The 24,072-nt window shown below is 40.3% G+C and overlaps 1 protein-coding gene across 1 annotated transcript; it reads right to left on the bottom strand.

Annotated features, from left to right (window-relative positions):
* LOC138978400 (thymidine kinase 2, mitochondrial-like) lies at positions 1 to 22,518 on the bottom strand. Its single transcript, XM_070351130.1, has 10 exons — positions 22,402 to 22,518; positions 20,130 to 20,179; positions 16,183 to 16,260; positions 15,069 to 15,122; positions 14,484 to 14,573; positions 12,859 to 12,935; positions 8,737 to 8,825; positions 3,486 to 3,565; positions 3,075 to 3,155; positions 1 to 2,393 (listed from the first exon to the last, which is right to left on the bottom strand). Exons 1-10 carry the CDS (start codon positions 22,436 to 22,438, stop codon positions 2,307 to 2,309), a joined length of 723 nt encoding a protein of 240 aa, XP_070207231.1. The 5' UTR covers positions 22,439 to 22,518; the 3' UTR covers positions 1 to 2,306.
* Between the last annotated feature and the right edge of the window lie 1,554 nt (positions 22,519 to 24,072).

Below are 24,072 nucleotides of genomic sequence, written 5' to 3'. Positions count from 1 at the left end.
CAATGGTAAAACACGATGGTAAATGAATAACTTGGATAGCTCCAGTGTTCCATTCATGCTCTCTAAATATATAATAAAATGTAAAAACAAAACAAAAACAAAACTACTGGTATCTTTTAATTGAAACATAATCACCTTTTTGATTTAGGTATGAGTGATCTTAAAAGGGGTCACTGTTATTTTGTTTTCGTTGTCTTAACAAAAACAAAATATGCATAACAATTAACACAACACTTAAAAATAGTGTCAAAATACTAACATATAACAATGCATGTACATGGCAGCCAATCGTACATCACAAACCTTATTGAACCTTTAAGGCAAGTATAATCTATAACATTATTTTCATTACAAGGCTACACAATACGCTGACATATTTTGTTTCTTCTTCTTCTGCGTTCGTGGGCTGAAACTTCCACGTACACTCGTGTTTTTTGCACGAGTGGAATTTTACGTGTATGACCGTTTTTTACCCCGCCATTTAGGCAGCCATACGCCGTTTTCGGAGGAAGCATGCTGGGAATTTTTGTGTTTCTATAACCCACCGAACTCTGACATGGATAACAGGATCTTTTTCGTGCGCACTTGAGTTTTGTGCTTGCGTGTACACACGGGGATGTTCGGACACCGAGGAGAGTCTGCACACAAAGTTGACTCTGAGAAATAAATCTCTCGCCGAACGTGGGGACGAACTCACGCTGACATCGGCCAACGGGATACAAATCCAGCGCGCTACCGACTGAGCTACATCCCCGCCCATATTTTGTTTCAATACAACAAGGTACCCGTGTAAATGAACAAAAAAAGAAGAAAGGTGTTCAAAAAAACACAATTTAAAACACACACACACTCTCTGTAAGGAACAAGATGTCTCAAACAAAACACCTGAATACATGCATTAAAAACTAACCCTGAGTGAAGAGATATCACAACGGAACATGCACACACACAAATACAAAGTACAATTATTTTCATTATTTTAAAAAAGTCCTTGTTTGACTTTGAAACGTAGGACCTAATTATCTCTATGATTTTAATGAACTCTGCACAACCTTAAAACCTCTCTGTCCTCTAGGTAATAAACTATAACTTTGTAAGATACATTGGTACAGTAGAACCCCATTATTAACCCTTACACTGGTGCAATTCTGTAACACATGTTACAAAGCCACTGGTGAATTAACAGAGAGAAAAATAAAGAAAAACGGTCATATAGGTTTTCGAAACTATGGGAGGTAATCGGAACCGACCAAACAGACTGAGCCAGTAGCGCGACATATGTCGTGACAACCAGGTGACAGTGTACGTAAAGTAGTGCGACATATGTCGTGACAACCAGCCTAAGGGTTAACATGTGAGGATACAAGTCATGGAATGACAAAAGGCACAACATTTAAGTCCAGTACTGATCACAATTCAGTCGACACTGCAACCGCACCAGTATTGTTAAGTTTGAAAAAAATACTTATCTGACCGACTTAAAAAGTATTCCTCGAACACAGTAACATAAACTATTTACAATTTATGATGAAAAAAATGCTTTAGATGATATGAACCAGATTTTTAAAACAAGATTTTTTTTAAACAAGATGACTGATATAATTAGTTTTTTCTAGCAGACCTGGGAACTCCTGTTTTGCACTTGTAGTACTCTCAAACAAACTTGGTGTCTTTTCAGAAAATGTAGCGTACTCCACGCAGCATTTGAACATACATGATTCCAACATGCTTCACACGCGTCCGTCGCACCGTTAATTAAGTTTACCAATACACTTGAAACAAATTCTTCTTTCAATGTTTACTGACAAAAACTGTGATCATGTGTCAAAATACTGGCTTCGGGATGCGCTTGAAAAGAAAAGTAGAATAGGATTTTTTCTCGTATTTTTTTCCCACTGACCCTATTCTAGACAATTGTGCGTACAAAATACGGTGAAATTGTATGGGTTCCCAGGTCTGTTCTAGGCTTTTCACTTTTGGCTGTTTCATGAAAACTGATCATTAGTTTGAGCACTCATTTCATACCAGATTTTTAATTTAGATGTCAAGTAAATTTCACATGAAGAACTCAGTGAGTTTGAGGGTGTTTGCCGGCCTGCATGCAAAAGCAAACAAGGACCAAAACCACCATGGTTTTGTCACTGTCAACACTGTAGTCTCTTTCCTCTTTACAATCTAAGCATGTGCACTACATTTGCATATATTGCTGTGGAGATCAGTTGATGCACGTTGTTCCACTAGGATGTGAATTGTTGGATTTCACACTTTGTTGAAGAATCTGTTGTGTTAGTTCCTCTCACACTCTGCTAACTCTGAGTGTGTTGAAGAATCTGCGGTGTCAAATCTTCTATCTTCTTCACTACCTCGTTCAGGTCTTCATCCACATCAATTACCTGCAGGAAAAAACAACACAAACATTATCATGGAATTAACGATGTTGACATACTAGCAGCAACAGCAATCCAACAACAAAAGCCGGAAATAAAAATTAAAGGAAGTAAATCTTCATCAAAGGTCATCAACAAAATATAGTTGCCATATAGTTTGCTGAACACAGCTTCAAATATTCTGCATCTGCATTGGTAACGCCGGCAAAATCCAAAACTTTGGCTTAGAACCGGCGGAGGAGGAAATAAATCTGTTGGTGTTATTAAGGCTGTGGGAGAAACGCATTCATCAACCCTTCAGGAAAGCTTTGATTATTGTCAAAATATTGAAGTTGTGATTATTCTGGCTCTGAACGCGTCAATATCAGAATAATGATTAAATAGCAGTTGTAGGGGAGATACAGCAAAAGAGCTCCAGAAAAACCTGAAGTGACCGAGTCTAGTACATGGTGACTCGCAGAAAGCTTAGCTTCAAGATAACTATCTGAGCGGTTTATATGACGCCCAATTCATCTCGCAAATATGCACTCTTGAGATCACTTTACAATGCCGTCATGACTAATTCTATCACCTGTATGTTGCCGACTGAGCTAAACATAGATTGTCCATAAATAGTTCAGTTGGCAAAACAAATGTGGCCAAAAGGGTTCATGGCACCAGATAATCTCCCAACTTGTCAATACTCACCAGTACTGGCGCAGGAAGAACACCTGTGGTTTTGTTGACCAGCCAGTCTTCGTGCAGTTTGTGTAGCTCATTTAGGTAATCCTGAAAGCATTAGCCACATCAATAAACCAGGCAGGACAAAAACTGTTGTTTAAGATTAAAAAAAAATCCCAAAAGCAGCCTCATAATATTAATTACTTTATGGTTACAAAATCTTACAAATCTTGCTAATCGTATGATTTTTTGACAAGGTCCACAAAAGAAGTAGACTAAGAGGAACCAGTCTTACCCCCCCCCCCCCCCCCCCCCCCCGAAAAAAAAAAGTGGGAGGTAGAAAATGAGCAGTTGGTTATCAATTTTGCTGCAAAGCAGATGTACTTTTCAGAATCAGAGAGAGAGAGAGATAGATAGATGGTGAGCTAGAGAGATTACCAAGGAAACAGAAGATTCCTCAGATCGATTCCTGGCTTCGATGCGTTTGTGGCAAGTTTCTGGTGAGGCCCTTAAATACACTGAAAACACAGCAAACATACATGCTTGAACCGGTTAAACTACGAGATAGTAACAGTAATGCCAGTTCAGGAAATACAAATTCAAAAACGAGAAGAACAAAAAATCAATTTAAAAAAAAGAGGAAATTATACTGCTGATTTCTTCCTTTGCATCTGCCTATTGTTTCCTATGACACAATCTTCTCATATTAGGCCCCAAAAAAAAAAAAGGTCTGTTTACGGTAACCCGACCGACCCTAGTTTTTTCGCGCGACCCTAGACTTTTTTTTTGGCATTTGGAAAAAAAAAAAATCTTGTTTTTTGGGCAAAATAACGTAAAAATATGGTTTTTTGGACAACAACAAAAAACCAAAAAAACAAAAAAAATCCCGACCTACCGACCCTATTTTTTTGGCCTATGTTACCGTAAACAGACCTTTTTTTTTTTTTGGCCTTATATCCCAAAAAATGTGACTAAAGACATCTTCAGGAACTTTGTGAGGATTCTTAAGCGCTGTGGAAGAGTTGCGCCCCTGAAAGTCAGGCAAACAACACACCGCCAACCAGTCAAGACCAGCGATTACACCAAATAATTCTGATGTGTAAGTTATGCAGTATACTATCAATACAATATACACGTTAGTGTTCATGATTCGTATCGGCAATGATCGCTGGCTGTCTGTGATCACTGATGTGTTTTGCCTGAGATGTTCAGCTATCACTGTAGGCCTTCCGCAGCAAATCGCAGCTCCGATGTGCATATTTTCAAAAGAGAAATGCATTGTATCGGGGGAACCATGCATAACATACTACATTGGAGTTTGCTATTTGCTGTGATCGCTGATCCTCCGGGTAAGTCGATTCTAGGGAGCGAGTCCCTCACAAAAAAAAACAAGTCGCGTAAGGCGAAAATACAATATTTAGTCAAGTAGCTGTCCAACTCACAGAATGAAACTGAACGCAATGCCATTTTTCAGCAAGACCGTATACTCGTAGCATCGTCAGTCCACCGCTCATGGCAAAGGCAGTGAAATTGACAAGAAGAGCGGGGTAGTAGTTGCGCTAAGAAGGATAGCACGCTTTTCTGTACCTCTCTTTGTTTTAACTTTCTGAGCGTGTTTTTAATCCAAACATATCATATCTATATGTTTTTGGAATCAGGAACCGACAAGGAATAAGATGACAGTGTTTTTAAATTGATTTCGACAATTTAGTTTTGATAATAATTTTTATATATTTAATTTTCAGAGCTTGTTTTTAATCCAAATATAACATATTTATATGTTTTTGGAATCAGAAAATAATGGAGAATAAGATGAACGTAAATTTGGATCGTTTTATAAATTTTTATTTTTTTTTTACAATTTTCAGATTTTTAATGACCAAAGTCATTAATTAATTTTTAAGCCACCAAGCTGAAATGCAATACCGAAGTCCGGGCTTCGTCGAAGATTACTTGACCAAAATTTCAACCAATTTGGTTGAAAAATGAGGGCGTGACAGTGCCGCCTCAACTTTCACGAAAAGCCGGATATGACGTCATCAAAGACATTTATCAAACAAATGAAAAAAACGTTCGGGGATATCAATCCCAGGAACTCTCATGTAAAATTTCATAAAGATCGGTCCAGTAGTTTGGTCTGAATCGCTCTACACACACACACAGACAGACAGACAGACAGACAGACAGACACACACACATACACCACGACCCTCGTCTCGATTCCCCCCTCTACGTTAAAATATTTAGTCAAAACTTGACTAAATATAAAAAGAGAACTCTTCCCGGGGTCTGAGCCGACGCCTCCTACAGTGGAGTCCGGGTACAACGAATCTCAAGGGAGATACATTTTAGTTCGTTATATCAGTAATTCGCTGTAGAGTTTTCAACCCTAAATGGTCTCAAGACAAGTTTTCCCACTCACTTTCAAATGATCGTCCCATCGATCTTTCCTTGGAGAGTACAATCTCTGCATGTTTTCAACAGCTTCATAATATAATCCATAGAGCTCGTCGCGATATAACCTTCGTGGTTGAAAACGACGTTAAACACCAAATAAAGAAAGAAATCCATAGAGAGCTCTAGCAAACTAACAGCGGGAGGTGCACGAAAAGCGTCAGTTTTCACGATAAAACTTTGACTCGCTCATTCACGGAACATAACTGCACTCCGGACTGTCCACAGTGTTGAGCAATTTAGGAGAATTCACTGCCTGAGGAGAGTATTGATTCAAATGAACACGTGGTTCTCTATCGCGCCACTCAGTCACGGATCGGAGAAAACAAAAAAACAGTTCCAGATTTCGAAACCATGTTCGTCAGCCATTGTTTTTAGCAAGACAGGCCACATGTGCACGAGCTTCACTGACATACATCGCAAAATGTCATGACGTCACCACAACTTTCGGTTTTGGTTTGATCTGTGCACCTCCCGCTGTTAGTTTGTTCGGAGTTCGCTCATCACACGATGTGCACTTGTGTTTGTGTATTTTTGTCTTTGGAGACAATTATTGACATCAGTTCGTTGTAGCCTTGTGACTTTTAGAAACAAAACGGCTCTGGGGCGATGAAAACGTGTTCGTTAAAAGAGGGGTTCGTTATGCAAATGAGTTCAAAAGGTTCGATGTAGCCGGAAAGTAACAAGTAAGAAATAGAAGGCTGTCTGCCGGGAAATCAATGGCAGTTCGTTAAAAGAGGGATTTCGTTATACCCAGGTTCGTTATAGCTGGACTCCACTGTACTTCATTTGTGTTGCCTCACATGGCCCCAAAGGACCTTTCTCTGTAGCCAGGTTCGGGAATATTAACCTGATTCCCTTTCCATCCAACGAGAGCACATTTAACTGGTCAGCGGCATGTTTTTGTTTGCTTAACTCGAGTCATTCTCAGAGGCGCATCTTCCACTCGCTTGGATTGGATATCCTGAAAGAGTTATTTCCAAAGATCGTTTTTTATTCCCACAAGTTAACACAGCTGAAAGTTGAAACACAATTAAACTAGAGTGACCAATGCCTTATGCACAATTTGAGAAAAACTTCAGACGAACTCTTCTTGTCTAACTTGAAGAATAAACAAGGTCAACCTTTGAAGAATGATCTCTTGATTGACAGGTGCATCACTCCTCAAAGTTCCCGTACGAAATGAACATATATGAACATATAAGAGACATATAAGAAACCTATAAGTTTCTTATAAGAAACATATAAGTTTCATATATGACAAGTAAAAAGCTATGTATGTCAGTTGTAGGAATAGGTTTCTTATAAGTCTCTTACATGAAAAAGACCCCAATTCATATAAGAATCATATATGAATCATAGATGAGAACCTGCACTTCCAGAAACCTATAGTTCTCTTATATGTTTCTTATATGAATCTTATATGACTCTTATATAAATCATCACTTAGTTTCTGCATAGGAGAATTCAGGACTTAGAAAAAATATTGGACAATGCTGAATTACTGGCAATACTGGCTTTCATATATGTTTCATATATGAACATGGAAGTGGATGGTTTGCCTTGAGCATTATCTCCCCCTGACTGAACGGCCATCTTTGTGACAGCAGCTCTGTGAGGATGTTTAGCAGAAAATCAGTGAAAGAGCAGGACTAAAATGCAAAGTTCTTACAGAAATAATTGGACTTGATGTATGAATATGTGAAGAGAATGTTTATGTCATGCTGATGTTTGTGGGTGGCTGGCAGCCCAACCAACCCAACAGCTTGACACTGACAGATTTGTGTTTTTATTCAAAATCCAGAATTTCCCTCCATTATTTGTTTTACTTTACAGTTCTGGTTCTGCATCAGGTGATCAAATCATGTTAATACCAGCACTACTTTGGTTCAAGCAACAAGAAACTGTGACAGCTGTGCATATTCAAGAAAATTATTTGTGGCTGTAACTTGTTTGTTGTTTCTTGTTCATAATTTCAAGTTTCAAAGTATTGGATTTGAAGAGGACAATGCATGTCTTACTCCTCTTCTTGTGACCAGTGATTTAGAGATCTGTTTGTTTTTGCCCTCAAAATAAACACAACTTCAGTAAAAATATGTATATATACTGAACCAAAAGGTATTTTGTAGTTGGATTCATTATAATTCAAAGTCAAGACAGTTAAATTGGGTTAAGCAGGTGTTATTTCCCTTGTAAACACAAATGTAGGTCAAGGTCGTGTGTCTAGTATGAGACATATAAATATCATATATGAGACATATATAAGAATCCTATAAGGGAGATGTAGGTTTCATATAAGATTCTTATAAGTCTCATATATGAACATTTCATATAAGAGACCTATAGCTTTCTTATAAGAGAATATAAGATTCATATAAGAGACCTATATGAGCTCAGGTTATAGGTTCATATATGATTCATATAAGTTTCTTATAAGAATTTACCTCATTTGCATTTAAAATACCTATAAGCCACATATATGAAATTGTCATACAAGACTCTTATAAGAATCTTATATGAAATTGGGTCCAATTTCTTATAAGAACGTTTCGTACGGGTTGTGTCACTCACAGTCAGTCATAACATTTTCTGAGCAACACCATGTCGTTCTTTGAAAAAACAGAAGACAAGAGGCAGATGACAAGTCAGGGTTTAGCCTGGGAGAAAAAGGCAATGGGACATTTGTCCCACTCAACCAAATTCCGATGGGACATAGTCTAAGGCAAGCGCCAAAGAGGCCTGTACGTGTTTTGACCAAAGATGCAAAAGGGTGCAATATGGTGCCATCTGAGAATTAGCCGCTATATCGTGTTATCTGTGTAAGTGTGTGTGTAATCCGATGTAAAGTGTACATTTGGTGACGCAGTGGTACGTAATCTCAATGTGCCCTTCAACGCACTGAAGGGAATAGTGATGGGACATTTTCAGATTTATTGCGCCAATGGCGCAGGGCGCACTAGTAAATGAAACCCTGCAAGTGTACACCCTCATTTAGCAAAAGCTTGAATTGTAAAATGTTTTCAAATCAAGCTTATCCCCCCCCTTCCCTTTCTTTCTTTCTTTATTTGGTGTTTAACGTCGTTTTCAACCACGAAGGTTATATCGCGACGGGGGAAGGGGGGAGATGGGATAGAGCCACTTGTTAATCGTTTCTTGTTCACAAAAGCACTAATCAAAAAACCCCTTCCCTTTGAGAGGTTGCCTCCATGCAAGAAAAGAAAAGATGTGTGCCCACCAATGAGATCAAGTCCGGTATCAGCATTGTCTGCGATCCAGTCATGCCATTCCTTCAGCACAAAATGTTCCATGTTAGTCATCAGGCCTCTGCAAGAAAATAAATAAATAAAATAGTACTGGAGCATATTTTCACAGCTTCTTCTTCTTATCATTATTTTCCTGTCGATTTCCTCTTTTCTTTTTCCTCCTTTGATCTGGCTATGCTTCTTGCTTCTGTTGTTACATTGGACAGAGGAAGCAGCAAGCACTAAACTTTAGTGAATCATCTACGGGAAAAACACTTTTCACAAGCTAAAGGTTGACTTCAAGACTGCTGCAAAGTTTGTGTAACCGAGTGCCGAAACACCACAATCACCTTTGGAGGCGAAGTCCAATCAAACAGGATTGAGAAGTTTAGAGCTTATTTCTAAGCCCCATAAAAACTGTTATGCATTCGCAAAGGAATCCATGAACATACACAGAGATAAAATTGATGATAAAATCGTTTATTTAACGTCACTCTGTAAAAACATTGGCGACATTTGTCTTAGATTAAGAACACACACAGGCACGCACACAAACTTTCCCTTTATGTACAGTGGTTCACCACCCTCCCGCCCCCCGCACACTCTCGCTCATCTAATTAAAAATGGTGTTAAGAGATACTTGGATATAAAATGGTATTTTTAAAAGTTCTGATAAAAATATATAGTAGCTGTATGAGAAGCAATGGCGTCAGCCGCAGCAACGTCTCTTCATATCCAGGGACCAAGTGGGTGCGTGTGCATAAGTCCAGCGATAAGTTTGGGACCTTGCCACCCAAGGTCTTTATTAAAACTTAAAAGATAGCTTAATTTTTCCTTTGAGGTATTTGGCAGAATATTTCTATTTGAGTTTATAAACTGAGTCAGGGGTTGAAAGTGGCATGAGTTCAAATCACACTCCAAAGTCAAATGAGCAATGGTGAGGTCGGATTGACAGGTGCATTTAAGCTCTAGAAATTGGTAATTCCCAGCTTCTGCCCTTAGGCGGTTAATCCTTTTTATTACACGTGGGCATGCATTATAGGTGTTCATCTGTTTTGATGGGGCTTCCCGAATGAGCCAGCCAGAGCTTATAGCCTTGTGCATATATTTGTTCCTCCATTCTCTCCAGAGAAGAGAGTCTGTAAGGCTACTGATCTCAGAAGCAGACAATGGCAGGTCTACCTCGGAGGCGCCTATGCCTTGGGCAGCTTCTTTAGCGGCTTTGTCCGCTTTCTCGTTGCCAGGCACGTTCACGTGTGCTGGACACCAGACCAGGTTAATCTCGCTTCCTTTTTTTATAATTTTATTTGCCAGCTCCTTTATGGCAATGACAAGATCATGTCTTTTTGATCTTTTGTTAGATCTTAATGCTTCAATGGCTGCTTTGGAGTCAGAGAATATAGCTATCTTTTGAGGAGGAGTGTTCTTGAGATTGAGATGAACAAGCGACATGCAGATGGCAAGGAGCTCAGCTGATAAGATCGAGTTTCTGTTGCACAGTTTAAATTTCCCAGTCATGCCATCGCTGGGGATTACAAAAGCTGTGTTGGATGACAAGAAGGCTGGCGCAGCTTTTGTACACAGAGACAAAAGCCGCCAGACCCCATCTCAAACAGAACTCTACAATCCACAGGTGTTGCCTTGCGAGCTATAAATAGCTCGCAACTTCTAAGGCGAACAACTCTGCAGAGTCTGCTGTGAAGGGCGACGGTAGTCTCCCTGTCACATTTGGTTCACATGAAAACTCCACACAACAGCCTATTAGATAGATAGATAGATAATTTATTGCCAAGTGTACAATACATGAATGAACATAAAAAATACACGAGGAAAGCAGCTTGCTGTGTGATAAAAACAAAAATAAATAGCATTCATACATCACTGGCGCATAGCATCATACATACATGGGTAAGACAATTTGGTATCACAGTAACTAATACATACACTATACAGACATGGTGAGAACTATGAAACTCTAAGAGCTATCGGAACCACAATAAAAGTACGCAGAATAAGATAGGATCCCCCCCCCCCCCCCCCCCCCCCCCCCACTATCAACTACTGTAAGAACTGAACATGTTCCATACTGATAAAATGTACCTCTAAAACAGCACATAAAAATAAACTCTTCCAACACATCACAGTGGTTAAAGAACGACTAAAACTACTAAAACATACTAGATGTGTATTCCGGTAATATAACCAGCTGCTAAAACATAGTCTGGCTTCATCGCGTCACAGTGGTGTCACCATGCTAAAACCCACTCTATATATCACAGTATGTAATGTCAGCTACTAAAACCATACTCCTAGAACATCCTAAAACGTGTCACAGTCTGTAGAGTTCATTTACCGGTTATTAAAAGCCAGGACAGCCTGGGGGTAGAAACTGTTTCTGAGTCTTGCCGTACGGCATCTGAGGGTTCTGAGCCTGCGCCCCGAGAGCAGAGGCTGGAAGAGATGACCAGCCGGGTGTGTGGGATCTTGCATGATGGACCTACATTTCCTCATCATGCGCAGGATGTGAAGGGAGTCTATAGAGGGGAGATCTCTGCCAATGATCCTGCTGGCAGCCCTAACGACCTTCTCCAGTTTTTCTTTCTCAAACTGGCAGGAGCTGCTGTACCAAACCGTGATAGAAAAGGTAAGGAGACTCTCTACAGCAGCCCTGTAGAACTGGGACATGATGGAGGAGGACACTTTGAACTTCCTCAGCTGTCTCAGGAAGTAGAGACGCTGATGGGCCTTCTTTACTGAAAGGTCAGTATGAACAGCCCAGCTAAGGTCATTGGAGATGGTCACCCCTAGAAATTTGAAGGAATCAACCTGCTCTACGTTCTCACCGCTGATGGTGAGTGGTAAGAGGGGAGTCTTTTTCTTCCTACGGTCAAAGACCATCTCCTTGGTTTTGGTGACGTTAAGGTCAAGGTCATTAGCCACACACCAGCCCGACACTCTCGCAACCTCCGCTCGGTACCCCGACTCATCACCGACACTGATCAGGCCTTCCAGAGTAGTGTCATCGGAGAACTTCAGGATGACTACTGAGGGGTCATGGCTCACGTTGTCGTTGGTGAAGAGGGAGAACAACAGTGGGGAGAGAACACACCCCTGTGGGGCACCAATGTTCAAGGTGATTGAGCTAGAAGTACTGCTGCCTACTCTTACAACCTGAGGCCTATCCAACAAAAAATCTAGAACCCACTTACAAAGGGATTCCTCGACACACATGCCAGTGAGCTTGGAGAACAGTTTATGTGGAACAATGGTGTTAAAGGCAGAGCTATAGTCAATGAAAAGAACTCTAGCATAGCTACCAGACTTCTCCAGGTGCTCAACAATATGATGTAGACCTAAGGCTACTGCATCGTCCACGGAACGGTTGGCCCGATATGCAAACTGGTGAGGGTCAAGACTAGCATCAGTGGCTACCTTCAAGCGCTGGAGCACTAAACGCTCCAAACACTTCATTGCAGTGGAACCCCGCTTTAAGACTTTGCTTTTTCAGATTTGCTGTTCATAACCACTGGCGGGGATATAGCTCAGTTGGTAGCGCGCTGGATTTGTATTCAGTTGGCCGCTGTCAGCGTGAGTTCGATCCCAGGTTCGGCGGAAATTTATTTCACAGAGTCAACTTTGTGTGCAGACTCTCTTCGGTGTCCGAACCTCCCCCCGTGTACACTACATTGGGTGTGCACGTTAAAGATCCCACGATTGACAAAAGGGTCTTTCCTGGCAAAATTGCTTAGGCACAGTTAATAATTGTCTACCTAAACCCGTGTGACTTGGAATAATAGGCCGTGAAAGGTAAATATGCGCCGAAATGGCTGCAATCTACTGGCCGTATAAAATTTCATCTCACACGGCATCACTGCAGAGCGCCTAGAACTGTACCCACGGAATATGCGCGATATAAGACTCATTGATTGATTGATTGATTAAATTTACCTCCATTTAAAGATTCCTTCCCTTCAAAGGCCTGATTTGTTAAAGGTTTTTATTTTTTAATTTTATTTACTATACTTAAAGCACGGCTGTCACAGTGAGCGGCTAGCACTGCTTCTATCTCATTGGTGAATTAAAAAAAAGACAGTGCAAGACTAAATAGTACTCACTTTTGGTTCAAGTTTTCGATGAAGCAGTAGCGAGCACTGTAGAGGGTCCTTTCAATCATCTTCACACAGCCTTGTCTCTGAAAGGACACACATTATGAATGGAAAAATTACATTCAGAATAGTACAGAGTAACAGCTCATTCTGAATTAACCCCTTGACTGCCACAATATATATATATATATATATCACTTGGCTATGAAAAAAATATCAACTCTGTTAAGGGAAACAACTGCTGTGTATCTGTATATTGCCCTTTGCATTTGTAGCAAGATGATTGCCTGCCGTGGAGACTATTTTCTCAGTTTTGGTATTATTGTCATGCATTGTATGTTATATGATTATAAATTCTTCTGGCAGTCAAGTGGTTAATCAATGCAGTCAAAAGACAGCACAGGAGACAATCCACATTGAGACTTGTTTTTCCTCTCCCCCCATTATGTTTTTGGTGGTGGTGGTGGTGGTGGTGGTGGTGGTGGTGGTAGAGGGAGGTGTGGCAACAGTAAAAACAAATTATGAGAACATAAGTTGTGCTCCTATGAGTATGACACATAAATGAAAATCATGGATGCATTGACATTCTTGTTTTTCAACCATCTGACACAACCTAACAAGAAGGGCAAAGCCCATACGACTCACATGCTTGACCTTGACCTTTACATGACCTTGACCAAGGTCAAGGTCATACAAGGTCATGCAACACAAAGCTGTTAATTCAAGACATAGGAAGTACAATGGTGCTTATTGGCTCTTTCTACCATGAGATATGGTCACTTTTAGTGGTTCACTACCTTATTTTGGTCACATTTCATAAGGGTCAAAGTGACCTTGACCTTGATCATATGTGACCAAATGTGTCTCATGATGAAAGCATAACATGTGCCCCACATAATTTTTAAGTTTGAAACAGTTATCTTCCATAGTTCAGGGTCAAGGTCACTTCAAAATATGTATACAATCCAACTTTGAAGAGCTCCTGTGACCTTGACCTTGAAGCAAGGTAAACCAAACTGGTATCAAAAGATGGGGCTTACTTTGCCCTATATATCATATATAGGTGAGGTATTCAATCTCAAAAACTTCAGAGAAAATGGGAAAAATAGCTGTTTTTTAGACAACATTTATGGCCCCTGCGACCTTGACCTTGAAGCAAGGTCAAGATGCTATGTATGTTTTTTGGGGCCTTGTCATCATACACCATCTTGCCAAATTTGGTACTGATAGACTGAATAAAGTCCAAGAAATATCCAACGTTAAAGTTTTCCGGACGGACGGACGACTCGGGTGAGTACATACTCACTTTTGCTTCGCATGTGAGTCAAAAAGCATGTTAGTTGTTACAAACAGACAGTTGTACAGAGTTTAAGGTTCTCCTGATATATAACTTTATCATGATAGTGACCAAAAAGCCCAGCATCATATCGCTTACCCAAGGCTAACACCCCCAAAAAAGTGAAAAACCAGAAAGGCTAGGGTCCAAGGCGGCAGGGGCGAAGAACAGCCTCTCCTGGTACCAAAATGTATGTTAATAAATTATAAAATAATACACATTTTGCCTCAATCAACCAACCAAACTAAAAAAAAAACGGATTTTCGACGAGAACCAGAAAGGTGTTAGCCCTGCTTACCTTTTCCTGCTCATGGTTTTCCAGCATGGTGAGTGTCACATATGACTGGAAGGCCAGGCTCCACCGCACAGTGTCTTTGTACATCAGGTCCTAAGGAAGGACAGCACACAACCATACATTTTGTCAGAAAAGAGACACGTTCATTCAATAGCACCCTGAAAGATGTGAAAAAATAACAAATTTCACTTTTAGTTTTAAGGTTGAGAGCTCTCAGCCCCTCCGACAATGTTGAACAAAATGGAACAAGTAGTTTCAAAAACGCAAACTTTTATACAGTGTACCAATTAACCAAAATACACATGGCATTGACTGTCAGGGTTTCAATTCTAAAAACTTTCTTCAATTACCAAATCCACAAAAATCAATTTTGAACAAACCAGAACTCTCGTGCTTGGTCACACTAAAGCACACAGGTTTGTACAAAGAAGTTACAAATACATATAGAAAATTAAATGAAACCTTCACTGGCTTCAGTCAGAAACTATCCAAGGTGATTTGACAGTTGTACAAAAATGAAGACACTCAAGTGGTGATCTATTATAGTAGGACACAACACTAAAAAGTGTTTAAAACAAGTGTGCTTACAAAACAGTTGAAACCATTCACGCTCTTCCACTTCTCCACCGGCTCAGCAATGACCTGCAAAGTAAAAGTTCTTTATGAATTTTTTTTAAGTGAAAAAATATAAGCGAGCTCGAGCTCGAGAGAGTGTATACATGTGTGTGTGTGTGTGTGTGTGTGTGAGAGTGATTGATTAAAGGCTGACATAGTCCTATCTAATTAGTTTAATTACTTCCAGGGCTTTTCCCATCGTTGCGGGGATGTATAAATTAAGCTTCCTGCAAAGTTTTAGGTTTGAAGTCCTTACCAATTACGAGAAATAATTAATTCTTTATTGCATTGTTTAGCAACAGTTCTCCAGGACTTGGGCTATTTTTAGACCGTTGACGTCACTTTGTGACGTTTCGTAAACCAAAGATGGCGTTTGAGACTTCTGTTTACATTCGACACTATCAACACCACTTTGCAATACTGAAATAATTTTTTCTGTGTTCGAAAGTTACAGCCAATCGTTATAATATCCCCTTAGGTACAGTTTTATAACATTATTGGCACATGTAAACAATATGAATTAATTAATGAACGCTACGAATATGGCAGCCTTTAAGGGTTGAAGAAAAAGTTGCCCACTTGGCTGCCAGTGGTGACTAAAATAAAAATACTCAAGTACTACCTATAACTATAACCTTCTGCTGGCACAGCAAACCTTTCTTCCTCACTAAAAGTTAAAATCAAATACTACATTTTATTTATCACAAATCAGCTCTGAAAGTTCAACAAATGGTGCACTAGGCTTTGACTAGTGTTTTTGAAAATTTACTAGCCTGAGAGCAAACTTTACTAGCCAAACCAACAATTTGTTTTAGCAACTTTACTCGCATTTGGCATGAACATTTCCACTCGCAAGTTACATGTTTCTACTCGCCATGGCTCGCCACTTTCAGGGTGCACATTTTTTCCGAATCACTTGTCCGATTCTTTAAAGTGTAGTTTTCACTCCCCCTTTCTTTGCATTTAGTCATTACTGCCAGATACATATATATGCCAAGCACAGCATGCTGATACTTTAATTTATTGGTTTCTGTTCTGTTCTGATAGTCACCAATTTTTATCTAGAGTATGACTGAAAAATTCTCACCTCAACACCAGGATTGGATCTGAAGTGTTCCAAGAATGTTGTCTTACCACAGCCAATGTTGCCTTCCACAGCCACTCTCTGGTAAATCAAACAAATGTGCACTTCAGTTATTTTAGCTCAATACACAGGGGAGCTTGGATAATTTTTGGAAAGTACAGTGGAACCCCCTTTTAAGTCCTCCAAAAATCTAACAAAATCAGGTCTTAAAAAAGAGGGAGTCTTAAATTGGGGGTAAATTTACAGAGGTAAATGAATAGAAAGTCTAAGAAAACAGGGTCTTAATTAAAAGGGGGGGTTCCACTGTATATATGTACTGTCATATTTTGATTATGATCACCGAGCGATGCGGTATTGTCTTCTGCAGTTCTTTATCTAGCTGCAAATTGAATGTTTTGTCAACAACTCGTCTACACGTATAGGTATGTAAACTATGAAAGAGCTCTCTTCTTAAAACAAACGGAAAAAAACACAAATAGAATGAGAGAAAAACAGGCTCAAATAAAACAGTTTTATGCAGGAATTTAAAGGACTACAGGAACGTTTTATTCCCCCTTACCTGTTGCAATACATAGCACGCTTTACTGTACCTCTCTTCGTTTTAACTTTCTGAGCGTGTTTTTAATCCAAACATATCATATCTATATGTTTTTGGAATCAGGAACCGACAAGGAATAAGATAAAATGTTTTTAAAACGATTTCGGAAATTTAATTTTAATCATAATTTTTATATTTTTTATTTTCAGAGCTTGTTTTTAATCCGAATATAACATATTTATATGTTTTTTTGAATCAGAACATCATGAAGAATTAAGTAGATGTGCAACGCCAAGGCACTGCATACCCCAGCGAAAGACAAACCTCTCTCTTACTCTCTCTCTTTCTCTCTCTCAAACACACACACACACGAACACACACACACACATACACACACACACACGCACACGCACACACACACACACACACACACACCCCAAGTCACACACGTACACACATACACACTCACTCACACGCACTCACACACACACACACACCCCAAGTCACACACGTACACACATACACACTCACTCACACGCACTCACTCACTCTCTCACACACACTTCATACACACAAAACACACCCCCATACGCACATATAGACAGACGGACATAAACACCTTTACAAACAAACACACATACACACACACACACACACACACACACACACACACACACACACACACACACACACATTGACTCACACAAATCTCATACACACAAAACACACACTCATACGCACATACACGGTTGGCCTAGTGGTAAGGCGTCCGCCCCGTGATCGGGAGGTCGTGGGTTAGAACCCAGGCCGGGTCATACCTGAGACTTTAAAATTGGCAATCTAGTGGCTGCTCCGCCTGTCGTCTGGCATTATGGGGTTAGTGCATGCAAGGACTGGTTGGTCCGGTGTCATAATAACGTGACTGGGTGAGACATGAAGCCTGTGCTGCGACTTCTGCCTTGTGTGTGGCGCACGTTATATCTCAAAGCAGCACCGCCCTCATAATTATGGCCCTTCGTGGTCGGCTGGGCGTTAAGCAAACAAGCAAACAAATACGCACATAGACAGACGGACACACACACCTTTACAAACAAACACATATACACACTCATACACACACAAACATACACACACACTCATGCACACACACATTCACACACACACACTCTTTCTCCCTCTCTCTCAGTCTTTCTTACACACACACACACACACACACACACACGCACACGCACACACATACACACACACCCCAAGTTACACACGCACACACATACACACTCACTCACACGCACTCACTCACTCTCTAACACACACTTCATACACACAAAACACACCCCCATACGCACATATAGACAGACGGACATAAACACCTTTACAAACAAACACACATGCACACACACATACACTTACGCACACACACCCACCCACTCTCTCTCTCTCTTTCTCTCTTATACAAACAGACACACACACACACACACACACACTGTACATACGCACGCACACACACACACACACACACACACACACACACACACACACACACACACACACACACACACACATTGACTCACACAAATCTCATACACACAAAACACACACTTATACGCACATAGACCGGCACGGTTGGCCTAGTGGTAAGGGAGGTCGTGGGTTCGAACCCCGGCCGGGTCATACCTAAGACTTTAAAATTGGCAATCTAGTGGCTGCTCCGCCTGGCGTCTGGCATTGTGGGGTTAGTGCTAGGACTGGTTGGTCCGGTGTCAGAATAATGTGACTGGGTGAGACATGAAGCCTGTGCTGCGACTTCTGTCTTGTGTGTGGCGCACGTTATATATGTCAAAGCAGCACCGCCCTGATATGGCCCTTCGTGGTCGGCTGGGCGTTAAGCAAACAAACAAACAAATACGTACATAGACAGTCGGACACACACACCTTTACAAACAAACACATATGCACACTCATACACACACAAACATACACACAAACTCATGCACACACACATTCACACACACACACACACACACACACTCTCTCTCTCTTTCAAACACACACACACACACACACACACACACGCACACACACACACACACACACCCACGCACACACACAACCACACCACAAGTCACACACACACACATACTCACTAACACGCACTCACTCACTCTCTCACAAAAAAACTTCATACACACAAAACACACACCCATACGCACATATGGACAGACGGACATACACACCTTTACAAACAAACACACATACTGTCATACACGCACACACATACACTTATGCCCACACACACACTTACACACACACGAGTACAGACTCATGCACGCGTGCGCGCGCGCACACACACACACACACACACACACACACACACACACACACACACACACACACACACACACAGTAACACTAACACATGTGCACAAAATGAACACAAACACACACACTGCGCGAGAGAGAAAGACTTCAGGGAGGCATGACGTCATGATGCATTAATTGACGTCAAAGACTTTCGACCGTGACGTATTCTTCTTACGCGAGCTTTATCCATAGACTTGGAAACTACGGAATTTCTACCCGTCCAAAACGGCCTTGGGTGGCGTTTGCTGAAAAAATGGGGGCGACTATTGCACCCACCGTATTTTTGTTAGTATGGTCCCAATTTTTGGTGAACTTCCATCTCCAACTGTGGCACGTAGCCGGGCACAAAGAATCCTTCTTTATCATGTATTATTCGGTGTGCACATTTCTCAAGTCGATTACAGTATAGCGTTCACGGGATACCTCCAGCTTCGCTGGGATAAAATAAAAGTAATTTTGGATCGTTTTAAAAAAAAATTTTTAATTACAATTTTCAGATTTTTAATGACCAAAGTCATCAATTAATTTTTAAGCCTCCATGCTGAAATGCAATACCGAAGTCCGGCCTTTGTCGAAGCTTGCTTGGCCAAAATTTCAATCAATTTGATTGAAAAATGAAAGTGTGACAGTGCAGCCTCAACTTTTACAAAAAGCCGGATATGACGTCATAAAAGACATTTATCGAAAAAAAATTAAAAAACATCCGGGGATATCATACCCAGGAACTCTCATGTCAAATTTAATAAAGATCGGTCCAGTAGTTTACTCTGAATCGCTCTACACACGCACAGACACACACACATACACCACGACCCTCATCTCGATTCCCCCTCTATGTTAAAACATTTACTTTTAGTCAAAACTTGACTAAATGTAAAAAGAAGTGAGTCTTAAATTGGGGGGTCTTACAAGAGGGGTTCCACTGTATATACAATCTTTTAATCAGGTCTACAAAACCAAACATGCTTTGTAAAGTTATTCTTGTTAGAATGTCCCCTGAGGTCAAACCACCATAGAAAGCATCTTACAGTGGTTTAAAAACAAAACATACTTTGAATGTTCTTGTGCCGGCTCCATTATCAGGTTTTGCTGACAGCCCTCCTGAAAAAAAGAAAATCTTATGCAACAAAGTGAAAATGAAACTTGGAACTGGAAGCCCGGAGGTCTTGTGGCTCTGCATTGATGTACATGAAGCCATTAATAAGAATATCAATGATTATCATAATCTAGGTCTTTGGCCTCTCTCAGCAAATGAGCGGTTGTTTTGTGCTGACAATTGGGCAAAATTGTCCACGAGTCAGAATTGTAGTAACTGTGTATTAACACGCTGGAATGCAGAAGTTAGATGGACGTTACAGGAAGCGACTGAAGCTAACAGTAACAGTCTGAGCGGATATCAGGCATGGGAATTGAAAATTGTAAAAAAGGCGAAAAATTTATAACTGAAGACGCGAAGCGTCAAGTCGACGGCGCGAAGCGCCTAGCCTTACTAGGGGGGTCCGGGGGCATGCCCCCCCGGAACATTTTTTCTCCAAAGAACCCAGATGGTGCAATCTGGTGCCATCTGAGCTCCAAGTTTGCCATTAAATTCTGTTTTTAGAATCAGAGTTTTTAGTACAAAAATGTACCAATTTTTGCTTTTTTGAAGAAAAAAAATATATACATGTATTATATGGTTTAAATTTTAAAAAAAATTGATCTGTTGAGAAAAACAGGACAATGTAACTTGTAACACAATCTGTGCAATCTGGTTTACTTTCAAACATAAAAGTTCAATAACTGAGGCGGGCGGTAGCAATGCGTGAACAAAGTACGGAAAGTTTTCGCGGGCTTTTGCGCAAAGGCCAAATTAACCGGTGTATTTTTTCGGCGGACACTTTTGCATTTTCGGCGGAACAAAAAAAAAAAAATCGGCGGAAATCCGCCGTTCGGCGGACAATTCCCATGCCTGGGATATATCCGTACCTGGGAGACAATGAGTTAACTGCCGGATGAAATGATGATCTTTGGAAATAACAGTCAGGTGAAGTCTTTTTTTCTTTTTTAAACACAGGCATGTGTGGCTATTTATTGGTCAGAACTTGTGTGAGCTGTGTCTCCTAGATGTCAGAGAAGAGTGGCTTTGCAAGTTGTAAAGTCTGAATTGATTTTTTTAATTTTTGTTCCAGAGTATTTAAAAAACTAGGGTTGAGAGAAAAAAAATGTAAGACTGTCCTTTGATGTCACAATCCATATTATATATGCATGATTGGCAGGCAAATGAGCTATGCAAGACAGTGAGAGTCTATAATTATGAAACGATTTGTGGGCTAGCTCAGCAAGAATTAACAAGTCATCTGCATAGGTAGCTGTGTAGCCTTCCCCCCCCCCCCCTGCACAGCAAGCACCTTCAAGGCATGCTCGCCTACTATCAATTGTCAAAACATAGGGGTATTCCTCGCGGCGAGAATGTCACAAAAAAAAACTACTTCCTGATGTTCCCCGCCCCACTCGCTACTGAGGAATGGGGGACAGTACTTACGCTGATGGGGTCTATGTCGACCAAAATAGTGGGATTCCCTGTAGGTGGAGTTCCTGGAGGGGGATTCCCTGTATACAGGAAATACCACAGGATTAAGTTCCTGTAGCGTGTCGCTGATATCGCTGAAAGTGAAAGTCACGTGATGCTTGGCGACATCGGTAGAATTTGATCTTTTTTGATATTTCTTAGAAATTCGAGTATGGTTTGCAAGTTTTATTGAAAAACTCCACCTACAGGGAATCCCACTCTTTTGGTCGACATAGACCCCATCAGCAGTACTTACTACCAGTGTTCTCTCTATAGGACCCCCTACGCGGAGCACAGGCGGAAGGTATCGTCCACTGGACTATATACTATCACAGAAAGACTTCTGTGATAGTAGTAGTCCAGTGGACGATACCTTCTGCCTGTGCGCGGAGGAAGTGTCAAAGAATTTCAAGAAGGAAGTTCAGCCTTCAGGGACTTCTACAAATCAACAGTAGAAAATTACTCGTGAGGTCGCCGTCTGACTGTGCATGTATCGTTATCGTATTATATCGTATTATAATAACAGTATTTCTGGCTGCTGAAGCAACCAAGCGCCACTTGGAAAGATAGACTCTCAGTCTCAGTGCATTGTTCTGGTCAGCTCCGCGCGGCTGAACGCCAAAACTGCGGTTTGTTGTTTCTGTTCACACAGTCAGACACAGTCAACTTTATTCCTGTAAGATTTTACATCGATATTATAGTTTATAAAATTATACACAATAGGACACTCGCACAGATAATTAAAAAAACCCAATGGTTTAGACTGTAACTTTACCCAGGTTTGCGAAGGAGTATATGTCTGGATTCAGCATCGTGGAAAATGAACTGACTGTTTGACAAAGCGATCGTGTAAAAGTTCCCTTGGAGTTGGATATGGCGCCCAAAGCAAAACATCCGCCAATCAAGTCGTCTGCTGCAAAGGTGCCAGAGTGAGCTCCCATGCATCTTCTGGGGGCATGCGTTTGTGTGTGCCGCTGTAGGCCTTGCGGTTATAACAAGTTCAAGTTCAAGTTCAAGTTTTATTAGTCCATAACCCATGCGGGCATTTTGAACAATAAATACAATCAATACAATAATGATATATGCTGATATAATAAATAAAAAAATAAATAAAATAAAAAATGTTTTATGAAAAACTGTTACAAATTCTATTAATAAAGTCCAAAATATTCTTTAGCAATTTCTTTTTCTTAGTAGCAAACAACTTTTTAAAATTTAAGTATTTGGGTTTTTCTAATAGAAAGGTGTAGCTCTTTCTTCTTTGAAAAAATCACAGACAAATAAATAATGGAATTCATCACTGACCTATGTCTTGTGATACACATTTAGTGCAAATTCTTTCTGACCTCGGGATATTAAGATAACGTTCTTTCTGTACAGGCAAATTGTTGTTTAATTTTCTAAACTTCATCATTGAAACACATTGCTGATATGGCGGGTGTGTGACAACTGACATAGTCTTCACATGCAAAAATATCTTTAAACATTCGATAATTCCGATACATATTTTTATATTTAGTCAAGTTTTGACTAAATATTTTAACATCGAGGGGGAATCGAAACGAGGGTCGTGGTGTATGTGCGTGTGTGCGTGTGTGTGTCTGTGTGTGTGTCTGTGTGTGTGTGTGTGTAGAGCGATTCAGACTAAACTACTGGACCGATCTTTATGAAATTTGACATGAGAGTTCCTGGGTATGAAATCCCCGAACGTTTTTTTCATTTTTTTGATAAATGTCTTTGATGACGTCATATCCGGCTTTTCGTGAAAGTTGAGGCGGCACTGTCACGCCCTCATTTTTCAACCAAATTGGTTGAAATTTTGGTCAAGTACTCTTCGACGAAGCTCGGGGTTCGGTATTGCATTTCAGCTTGGTGGCTTAAAAATTAATTAATGACTTTGGTCATTAAAAATCTGAAAATTGTAAAAAAAATTAAAAATTTATAAAACGATCCAAATTTACGTTTATCTTATTCTCCATCATTTGCTGATTCCAAAAACATATCAATATGTTATATTTGGATTAAAAACAAGCTCTGAAAATTAAATATATAAAAATTATTATCAAATTTTTTTTTTCGAAATCAATTTAAAAACACTTTCATCGTATTCCTTGTCGGTTCCTGATTCCAAAAATATATAGATATGATATGTTTGGATTAAAAACACGCTCAGAAAGTTAAAACGAAGAGAGGTACAGAAAAGCGTGCTATCCTTCTTAGCGCAACGAATACCCCGCTCTTCTTGTCAATTCCACGGGCACTGCCTTTGCCACGGGCGGTGGAGTGACGATGCTACGAGTATACGGTCTTGCTGCGTTCAGTTTCATTCTGTGAGTTCGACAGCTACTTGACTAAATATTGTATTTTCGCCTTACGCGACTTGTTTGTTCTAATTTCTGTAAACCATTTATGGATATACTGGTCATACAAGCTTCTTTTTACTTTC

The sequence above is a fragment of the Littorina saxatilis genome, linkage group LG10, assembly GCF_037325665.1.
Source record: "Littorina saxatilis isolate snail1 linkage group LG10, US_GU_Lsax_2.0, whole genome shotgun sequence".
NCBI lineage: Eukaryota > Metazoa > Mollusca > Gastropoda > Littorinimorpha > Littorinidae > Littorina > Littorina saxatilis.
The sequence above is the reverse complement of the archived record's forward strand: the minus strand, read 5'-3'. Positions and strand labels throughout refer to the sequence as shown.